Below are 10,950 nucleotides of genomic sequence, written 5' to 3'. Positions count from 1 at the left end.
CATTTTTTTACCCCAAGATATCGCCCGCGTACGCGCTGTCCTTTGACACTAGTTTCATTAAGTTTGAATTATGTATAATCACACAACTTTTAGAGGATAAATTTTTAAGGGAATATTAGAAATGTAAAGTAGATTTTTCCTTCACAAAAAAGAAAATAAATGTAAAGTTAATTTTAAGATAACCACTAATTAGATGAAACTAAGTAAACTAAAAACAAAATTAGAAACTTTTGAATCTTAAATCCTCCAAAAATAGAAATTCAACAAAGTACGGCATATATTAATAATCTGTATGTAAATCTGAATCAAACTTTTGAAGTATTATTTACCTTTTAATATCTTTATTTATAAAAAAAAAGTGCCTATATATTGAATAGCTTTTTTATATAACTTCAAAATCTCTACCAAATATCTATTGAATTACATTTCATCATGTCACACATTCATATAACATACTTTATCTTTTTATTACCCTTTACTTTCCTTCTCCAAACTAGCATTAGAGTTTCAGCGGTACACCCTCTCTATCACTTTTGTTCATCCACCACCGGGAATTTCACTTCCAATACCATCTATGAAAAGAACCTTAACACACTCTTGGATAATTTACAGAGAGATATTTCTCCTTTGGGATTTTCACGCGCAGTATCTCGAATACGTCCGTCTTGGTTCTTTGGAATTTCTCTCTGTCGAGGAGATGTGAAATCCCCGAAGTGTAACGCATGTGTTCGACATGCTAGTATAGAACTTCGCAATATTTGCCCTTATAACAAAGGGGCAATTATATGGTATGACGATTGTTTGTTGAAGTATTTAGACCAAAGTTTCTTTGGTAAAATTGATACCAAAAACAAATTTTATTTGTTGAATGTTGCTAACGTAAGTCATGATCCTAATTTATTTAACCAAAACGTTAAGGGATTATTGAGTAAGTTAGCTCTCGAGAGTGCTAACACTAAGGAACGTTTCTCATTTGGAAGCATGAAGCTCGATACATTTACAAACTTATATGGATCAACTCAATGTACCCAAGATTTGTCGAATAAAGCTTGCAAAATTTGTTTGGATGAAGCCATACGTGAGCTACCAAATTGTTGTTATGGAAAAAGAGGAGGGAGGATAATAGGTGGGAGTTGTAACATGAGATATGAGTTATACCCTTTTGTCAATTCCTAGGAAATTAAGATTATATCATAAACCTTTATTATATGTGTTGTGGGGTTTTTTCCGGTGAGATACCTGGGAGGTTTCTTGGTAACTTTTACAGATTAAACAAGATTGTATTTTTATAGAGAGAGAAAGTAGAGAGAAGGCAGAGCAGTAATTGCTCAAGAATGTATTGATTGTGACCCTTTTTTCTAGGGAAGTGGGAATATTTATAGTACTAGGTTTTTGGGGGAATGACCTAATATTCCCCTTACATGATTGGCTGGGGAATGGGAGGAGGACACGTGTCCTTTCTCCTTACAATTCTCTGGCCTCTTTTGGCAATAGTGGGCTGTTTGGGCCTATTGTGCTTAGTCATTCACTTGGGATACATACTAATTAAGCCCCTTTCCAGGTATAGGTTTTATACATACATTTATACACACTTAAATACATACACTGTAGATACCTAGATTAATACCCATGCCTCGGAGTAGACTTCGTATGATTTCTGCTTTAGGGGGCGCAATACGTGCCATGTGTCACGTCCTCATTGGTACACGAAGGCACGGTAATTTTGCCCACAACATTTGCCCCTCAAGAAGGGCATTTCTGGAAACACATTCCGGGTATCGCTTCTTGACTCTTGTTTTGCATCTTCATCTTTGGGTCAGGTGTTGAGATGGTGACACGTGTCACCTTTCTCCATTTTGCCCCTCCCTATATATAGAGGTGAGGGGGGGTAAATTTCATTTTTTTACATTTCATTTTCACAGAGCTTTCATAGGCGATTTCCGGCGTGTTCCTACCACCATCAGGCGATTTCCGGCCACCAGGAGACTCATCCTTTTCCTCGTCACACTCATCCCGTTCTTCGCGAAACTCATCTCGTTCTTCGCGAAACTCATCCTGTTCTTCACCAAGTACTTCGCAGATCTTTCAAGGTTAGTTTTCGCCTTTCTTGTTTTTGTTATCCTCTCGTCATTTTTCCCTTTGTTAGCGGCCGACCTCTTAGTACTAGGTAAGGGTTTAAAGGTTTTATTTAAGATTTTTCCGCCGTTCATCTTTTGTCGGGGCGGACGTCCAATCGCGTCTTTTTCTTCATTGTTGGTCACCCCTAAGCCGTGCTTCGTTCACTATGCAGAAGGCATGGCTAGAACCAAGCAAACGGCAGATCCGACGCGCCTGCGCTTGCGGGAAGAAGCATCGACACCTCCTAGGGAGAGATATTCTTCCACCGCCTCGGCAGTCGACGAAGAATTTGCCGAACTCTTTCAAGAGATCGACGAGTACGTCGAGGCGGGGGAGCAGGCGGCAAGCTCGTCGGAGGGTACAGCGAGCCAGGCAGTGGGGGAGCCAAGCGTCGCTCCATTGTCATCGGCCGCCGAGGAACAAGAAGCTGCTCCCCAGCTTATTAGGCCCAGAGGACGGGAGGAGGCCCAATTGCTTCCGTCAGAGATTCACCCAGACGTGGGCTGGATGCGGTGGCTAGACAGGCACGGAGCCAAGATGAGGGATGACCTCTTCGTGGGGGAAGGGTACCAAATGCGCGTGCCGGCCGGTCTGGACTCGACCGTCAGCCTGCTTGCCGAGGGAGAATTCCCTGTGTATGCCGCGTCAATCAAACTCGGCATGAGATTCCCTCCACACCCCTTCGTTGTGGAGGTGTTAGATGGTTTCAATATTGGGGTGGCCCAGCTGACCCCCAACTCATGGGCGGATATCTTTGGCTACATTGCCAAATGTGCATTGAACGACGTGGAGCCGTCCTTCAACGCCTTTCTGCATCTGGTCTCCCTCTCTCGTTCCCCCAGTGCCGCCAAAGGGTGGTTTAATCTGAGCAGCCGTGGTACCTACCAGACAGTGGTCGGCAAGCTCAGCAAGTGGCATATGTGGAGGAAGAGGTGGGTCGTGTTTTACACTGACGACCAGGAGATGTATGAGAGAATGAGCCGTTGGAACTGTGACGCCAACTTCATGGATCGTGACGAGCCCCTTCCCCCCCTTACTGCCGAAGAGTGGGATCAGATAATGGTCCTGTTCAGGGCCAACACTTACCACTTAACAGTGGATAAGAGTTTCCATGTGCCGGCCGAGTGGTTGCCGCACATTAGCCAGTTTCGGAACGAGGCCTTTCTAGCGGCCGTAGGCTTAGGATATTCCATGACTCGAGGTTGTATGCCAATTTATGTGCCGTTCTGCGTTGGTCTATTCATTTTTTCTAACTTTGGATTTCTTTTGTTCACAGAGGAAGGAATGAGCAAGCTATCGGCGGCGGATATTGGGAAGGGCGATATGACCGATTGGATGGCGGACATCTATGAGGCCAAGATGCAGAAAGCCAAGGCCGAGTTGGAGGAGAAGGTGAGTATTCTCTTAGGTTGTCGTTTTTTTTCTTTTTTGCAAGTTAAACTTCTCCCGTCCAGCGTCTATAGTGGACGTCTTTTTAGTGACGAGCCGATATCCTGATATCTGACCCGTGTTTGCTAAGGTAGGCCTCGTCACTTTTTATTGACGGGCCCCTTAGTTAGCGTTTTTTCAAGTGACTCGTGATTGATAGGGTACGCCTCGTCATTTTTGGGACGGGCGTCCTTTTTAATGACGAGCCACTTTTCTGCGATTGACTTGCACTTGATAAGGTACGCCTCGTCATTTTTAAGACGGGCGTCCCTTTTAATGGCGAGCCACTATTTATTGAGTGACTTGTGATTGATAAGGTACGCCTCGTCATTTTTAAGACGGGCGTCCTTTTTAATGACGAGCCACTATCTTGTGAGTGACTTGTGATTGATAAGGTACGCCTCGTCATTTTTAAGACGGGCGTCCTTTTTAATGACGAGCCACTATTTGTTGAGTGACTTGTGATTGATAAGGTACGCCTCGTCATTTTTAAGACGGGCGTCCTTTTTAATGACGAGCCACTATTTGTTGAGTGACTTGTGATTGATAAGGTACGCCTCGTCATTTTTAAGACGGGCGTCCTTTTTAATGACGAGCCACTATCTTGTGAGTGACTTGTGATTGATAAGGTACGCCTCGTCATTTTTAAGACGGGCGTCCTTTTTAATGACGAGCCACTATCTTGTGAGTGACTTGTGATTGATAAGGTACGCCTCGTCATTTTTAAGACGGGCGTCCTTTTTAATGACGAGCCACTATTTGTTGAGTGACTTGTGATTGATAAGGTACGCCTCGTCATTTTTAAGACGGGCGTCCTTTTTAATGACGAGCCACTATTTGTTGAGTGACTTGTGATTGATAAGGTACGCCTCGTCATTTTTAAGACGGGCGTCCTTTTTAATGACGAGCCACTATCTTGTGAGTGACTTGTGATTGATAAGGTACGCCTCGTCATTTTTAAGACGGGCGTCCTTTTTAATGACGAGCCACTATTTGTGAGTGACTTGTGATTGATAAGGTACGCCTCGTCATTTTTAAGACGGGCGTCCTTTTTAATGACGAGCCACTATCTTGTGAGTGACTTGTGATTGATAAGGTACGCCTCGTCATTTTTTAAAACGGGCGTTCTTTTTAATGACGAGCCACTATCTTGTGAGTGACTTGCGATATATGACGAGGCCTAATATTTGACTGTCCTTTCTTTTTTAGCAAGCTAAGGACGCGGCTAGGGCGTCAGGGAAGAAGAAGGGGACGACTCTGTCCCAGCTGAAGAAGAGAGCTGTGCCGGCTGGCTCGGAGACTCCGAGTACCTTCAAGAAGCCAAAACCTCTACCTCGCCGTCTCGTGAAGAAAGACGAGTCGAAGGTTGCTGAGGGGGGATGCCCTGATGACGAAGAGATGGGCGTGGACAAGCCGTCTCTGGTGGTGGACTTGGTGGAGGACCCTCTTTCGGGAATCCCGGCCGACGTCCGCTCTCAGATACCGGCGGAGGTGGCCCGCCGAGCTAGGTCTTCGGGCGGTAAGTATTATTCGAACGTCGTTCAGACGTATCGAGCCTCCTCTGGCAGTTCTTCTTACTCTCCGCGTCATCCTAAGGCCATTGTTTTTCCTATAGCCAAAGACAAAGGGAAGGATGCAGCTGCTGCCGAGGATGAGAACGTACCTGCTACTCCACACTATTCGTCAAAGGATAGGGTGGCTATATGCCGCAAGGTTTTTAAGGCCGTCCCCGCTGAGTATGTTGCTTCTCTTCCTGGCCGCAAGACTGACGCCCAGTTTGGTGCGATCCAGGCCACTCTTCTCGACGTAAGTCTATTTCCAACTTGCTTGTACTTGTCTTCCCTTTTAGAGTCATTTACTAATATGTAGCTTCTTCTGCAGTTGTTCTGCCGCATGGAATTCTGCAAGAGCTGGAAGGCCCGCACTGCTGAGGAGCTCAAAGCTCAGGTGGCTGAGTCCACCCACCATGGTGACTATGCGTTCAAGTCCATTGAAGAGGTCCGCCTGCAGATGCAGACGACCATAGACCTTCAAGCGAAGGAGGTGGCTGCGTTGAGATCTGACAAGGCCGAGCTGCTTAAGAAGATCTTGGCGCAGGACAAGGACATGGTGGCAATGGTCGAGGAAGCCAAGACAGCGGCGGCGGAAATACGGGCGCTTCAGGACCAGTTGCGGGAGTACCCTCAGGTCAAAGAGGCGGCTGAGGAAGCCGAGCATCTTCGTGGGGAGCTAGAGACGGCCAGATCGCAAGTTCGCACCTTGCGTGAGCGTCTTCTGGAATCCTATGATCAGGGGGAACAAGCGACCAAGGACGCTGTTAAGCACGCCTGGGAGAGCCACATGTCAGAGTATGATCTTGGGTGGTTCCAGCGGCGAATGGAGCACAGTGCCGCTGTGTTGGCTGCTGAACGTCTTGGTCAGCCGCCCCCTGAGTTTGTATCATCTGATGACGAGGACGATGCGGCCGCCCCCTGATTTGCTTCCTTTCCTATTTTTTTTAAAAAATTTTATTCAAGCGTTCCAGTGCCTAAGGGCAAAAACAATTATGTTGTAAAGTTTTGGCGCTGATGGCGTCTGTATCATTGTGCCTGCTGAGCACACAACAATTCTCTTTCTTTTTCCTGGTCAGGAATTCTGAGCTACTTTCACACGCCTTTCTACGGGCGTTGTTTTATAAGTAAATAGGTTTTTTGATGTTTCTCCTATCTCGCATTTACTTGCTCTTCATAATTTGATTATTCCTTGATCAATAGGCTTAATAGGCTTAATCAATAGGTATGGTTGCCAAGGTGCATCCGAGAGTACACTAAGCACGTTAATGCCGCAGGCAACTGAGTAGGCGCTAGGCCCTACTTTGGTCGTCACTTTCTTTGGCGAGCGTGTCTATAACGATATTGATTGGCGCAAGTCAATCAATAGGTATGATTGCCGCTAGACATGCTCGTCAAATGGACTGGCCGGCCAAACATTCGTGCCGCCGCGCTTTTTAGCAAGCAACCTTTGTTTCGAAGTTAATCGTGCCGCTGAACTTTTGAGCGGACAACCTTTGTTTCCAAGTGTTTGGTGCCGCTGGCAACTGAGCATGCGCTAGGCCCTACTTTGGTCGTCACTTTCTTTGGCGAGCGTGTCTATAACGATATTGATTGGCGCAAGTCAATCAATAGGTATGATTGCCGCTAGACATGCTCGTCAAATGGACTGGCCGGCCAAACATTCGTGCCGCCGCGCTTTTTAGCAAGCAACCTTTGTTTCGAAGTTAATCGTGCCGCTGAACTTTTGAGCGGACAACCTTTGTTTCCAAGTGTTTGGTGCCGCTGGCAACTGAGCATGCGCTAGGCCCTACTTTGGTCGTCACTTTCTTTGGCGAGCGTGTCTATGACGATATTGATTGACGCAAGTCAATCAATAGGTATGATTGCCGCTAGACATGCTCGTCAAACGGACTGGCCGGCCAAACATTCGTGCCGCCGCGCTTTTTAGCAAACACCCTATGTTTCAAAGTTTCGAAGTTATACAATTAGGCTTTGTTTCGAAGTTAATCGTGCCGCTGAACTTTTGAGCGGACAACCTTTGTTTCCAAGTGTTTGGTGCCGCTGGCAACTGAGCATGCGCTAGGCCCTACTTTGGTCGTCACTTTCTTTGGCGAGCGTGTCTATAACGATATTGATTGACGCAAGTCAATCAATAGGTATGATTGCCGCTAGACATGCTCGTCAAACGGACTGGCCGGCCAAACATTCGTGCCGCCGCGCTTTTTAGCAAACACCCTATGTTTCAAAGTTTGTTCATGCCGCTGGGCTTTTGAGCGAACAACCTATGTTTCAAAGTTGTTCATGCCGCTGGGCTTTTGAGCGAACAACCTATGTTTCAAAGTTGTTCATGCCGCTGGGCTTTTGAGCGAACAACCTATGTTTCAAAGTTGTTCATGCCGCTGGGCTTTTGAGCGAACAACCTATGTTTCAAAGTTGTTCATGCCGCTGGCACGTATTATGCTATACTGGTCGGCCAGCGGCTTGCTTATATTAGGAGGGTAGTTGGATAGGTGATCAGCCTACAACTTGGTGCTAATCTGGGCCACTACTTAGGCTTCAAACAATTAGTCTTGCTGAGTTTTTGCTAATCTGGGCCACTTCTCAGGCCGTCATACAATTAGGCTTTGGTTATGCATTGGAGTATATATGTTTATATTCATTGTGCGAACAATAAATATTACGAAACAAATAGAGTAGTATTATTTATAACTTTGCAAGGCGAATTTAGCCGGTTACAAAAGTAATTACTACCCTACTATGACCATTAGAGGCCGCCCCTTGGGCAATGGATCGTGGTAAGTAAGACAAGGCTTAGCACATATCTTAGAAGAAATATTTCTTGAGGTTGTCGGAATTCCAAGTGCGTGAAATAGGGCGGCCTTGCATGTCTTGAATGCGGTAGGTTCCATCTCTAACTTCATCATAGATCTCGTAAGGTCCCTCCCAAGTGGGCGTCAGCTTACCTTGTTCATTTGCTCGTCCTGTGGACTCCATTTTTCTGAGGACAAAATCTCCCACTTTGAGCACTCTATTAGAGACTCTCTTGTTGTATTCTCTTGCCATCCTTATCTTGTACAGCTGTTGCCTGAGCGCTGCATTTCCTCTAACCTCGGGCAGAAAGTCCAAGGCTGCTTTCATTGTCTCCCAGTTAGCATTTTCGTCATACAGCATGACTCTCAACGTTGGCTCACACATTTCTATGGGTAGGACAGCCTCGGCGCCATAGGCTAGCAAGAAGGGCGTTTCACCGGTTGAATTCTTAGCCGTGGTGCGGATGGACCATAAGACATTTGGCAGCTCATCAGCCCATAGACCTTTGGCTTCGTCAAGCTTCTTTTTAATTCCTTCAGAGATAATTTTGTTGAATGCCTCAACCTGACCATTGGCTTGGGGTCGTCCGACTGATGCAAAACAGGTGTGTATACCGTGATCTGCCAGCCACTCTTTCAGCTTAGGCGTCTCAAACTGGGGCCCATTATCGAAGACTATAGCCTGTGGAATCCCAAAGCGAGTCATGATGTTCTTCCAAATGAATGCTCTCACATCAGCAGTTTTTATGTTTTTGAGCGCTTCTGCCTCCACCCATTTGGTGAAGTAATCTACGGCAACGATGACATAACGCCTTCCTCCTGGTGCGGTCGTGAATGGGCCTAGGAGATCCATCCCCCATTTAGCAAATGGAATTGGGCTTATAATGGGCGTCAGAACTCGTGCCGGTTGATGTATTAGGTGAGAAAAGCGCTGACATTTGTCACACTTCTTGACCAGTGAGATTGCGTCCTCCTTAAGGGTCGGCCAGTAATAGCCGGTTCGAAGTGCCTTTTCAGCCAAAGCCCTTCCACCAATATGCGAGCTGCACAACCCCTGATGAAGGTCTTCTAAAATTTCCTGCCCCTTCTCAGGTGTTACACATCTTAACAAAGGACGGGAGTAGGCCTTTTTGTAGAGGGTGCCGTTCCACATTTCAAACCAAGAACATTTCTTTTGAAGTTTTGCCGCTTCCCTTGAGTCTTCGGGCAAGACTCCATTCATTTTGAAGTTTACTATGTCATCCATCCATGTGGACGTTCTGTCAAGAGTTTCCACTTCCATTTGCTCAACACTTTTGTGCTCTTTTACCTCCCAGAACACGTGCCGAGGGGTATCACAAGACGCGGAACTTGCCAACTTTGACAGGGCATCAGCTTGGTTATTTTCCGAGCGAGGGACTTGCCTTACTTCAAAACTTTTCAGTGGCTCTACTTCCTGATGGACGGCCTGCATGTATTTGACCATAGTCGGATCCCTAGCTTCGTAGGTCCCATTAACTTGGCTCACAATCAGTTGGGAGTCAGATAGTGCTACAATCTCCTCGGCGCCTGCCGCCTTACACATTTTAATGCCACAAAGCAGGGCTTCATATTCGGCTTCATTATTTGACGCCTGGAAGTTAAATCGCATAGCATATTCAAAAGTATCTCCTTCTGGGGAGTGACAGATTATCCCTGCTCCACATCCATTCTGTGTGGATGAGCCATCTACATACACTGTCCACACTGTGCTTGTATTCTTGGCAAAGTCTGGCCTCGTCATTTCAACAATGAAGTCGGCACATGCCTGCCCCTTGACAGCTTTCCTCGGCTCATAGGTGATATCAAAGGCGTTCAGCTCTATTGCCCAATTCAGCATTCGTCCTGACGCCTCCAGCTTTGTGAAGGGCAGTTTGAGCGGCTGATCGGTGTAGATCACAATTTTGTGAGCTAAGAAATAAGGACGGAGCTTTTTGCTGGCCATGAACAGAGCTAAGCCAAACTTTTCCACTGTAGGATATCTAACTTCAGCATTTTGAAGAACATGACTGACAAAGTATACCGGCATCTGTATTCCCTCCCTCTCTGTCAGTAGAACGGCACTCAACGAGTGCTCGGACACGGCGAGATACATGTACAAAGTCTCTCCTAGCAAGGGACTAACAAGACGAGGCAAGGTGTGTAAGTGCTCCTTTAATCTGACCAATGCCGCCTCGGCCTCGTCCGACCATTCAAACTTGGCCTTCTTTCTGACAGATCTAAAAAAGTAGTGGCACTTGTCTCCAGCCCTGGAAAGGAATCTGCCCAGGGCGGCCAAGCAACCTGTGAGCCGCTGGACCTCCTTCACTGTCTTTGGTGAGCTCATATCAATTACTGCCTGGATTTTGTCTGGGTTAGCTTCAATTCCTCTTTCATCAATCAAGAAACCTAAGAATTTGCCTGCCGTCACCCCGAACACACACTTCTTAGGATTCAACCTCATGTTGTAAGCTCGAATAGTCTCAAATGTCTCTCTGAGATCAGTTATATGCGCCGCCCTCAGCTTACTTTTTACGATCATATCGTCAATGTAAGCTTCAATATTCCTGCCGAGCTGCTTAATGAACACAGTGTTAATAAGACGCTGAAAAGTGGCCGGTGCATTTTTTAACCCAAACGGCATCACCTTGTAGCAGTAAAGGCCTTGTTCAGTAACAAATGACGTTTTCTCCTGGTCGTCAGGCCACAACGGAATCTGGTGAAACCCTGAGTAGGCATCCATAAAGCTCATCATGGCATGCCCCGCTGTAGAGTCGACGAGCCGGTCAATCTTGGGCAATGGGAAACTGTCCTTTGGACATGCCCTATTGAGGTTGGTGTAATCAACACACATTCTCCAGGTACCATTAGGTTTTTTGACGAGGACCACATTAGCAACCCAGTCGGGGTACTGACTAGGCCTGACGAACCCAGCCTCCATCAACTTCTGTATTTCCGCGGCTGCCGCCTGATTTCTATCTTCCCCATGGTTCCTTTTCTTCTGACGAACCGGTTTAACGGTTGGGTCCACATTCAGCTTATGGACGGCCACAGCAGGGTCAATA

General features: G+C 46.4%; 1 protein-coding gene across 3 annotated transcripts; it reads left to right on the top strand.

Annotated features, from left to right (window-relative positions):
* The first annotated feature begins 358 nt into the window (after positions 1–358).
* Positions 359–3,766, top strand: LOC130462734 (uncharacterized). 3 transcript variants are annotated; one of them, XR_008923446.1, is made up of 3 exons: positions 359–1,775; positions 1,923–2,090; positions 3,395–3,766. XR_008923446.1 is itself a non-coding variant. In XM_056831577.1 (3 exons), exons 1-3 carry the CDS (start codon positions 1,630–1,632, stop codon positions 3,468–3,470), a joined length of 390 nt encoding a protein of 129 aa, XP_056687555.1. In that variant the 5' UTR covers positions 1,173–1,629; the 3' UTR covers positions 3,471–3,766. The 3 variants fall into 3 exon arrangements, 1 of the variants encoding a protein (XP_056687555.1); XM_056831577.1 differs by having other exon boundaries at positions 1,173–1,775; XR_008923445.1 differs by having other exon boundaries at positions 359–2,090.
* Positions 3,767–10,950: the final 7,184 nt, after the last annotated feature.

Source organism: Spinacia oleracea, chromosome 6, assembly GCF_020520425.1.
Source record: "Spinacia oleracea cultivar Varoflay chromosome 6, BTI_SOV_V1, whole genome shotgun sequence".
NCBI classification, from domain to species: domain Eukaryota; kingdom Viridiplantae; phylum Streptophyta; class Magnoliopsida; order Caryophyllales; family Amaranthaceae; genus Spinacia; species Spinacia oleracea.
This window is presented reverse-complemented; position numbering and strand designations above follow the sequence as displayed.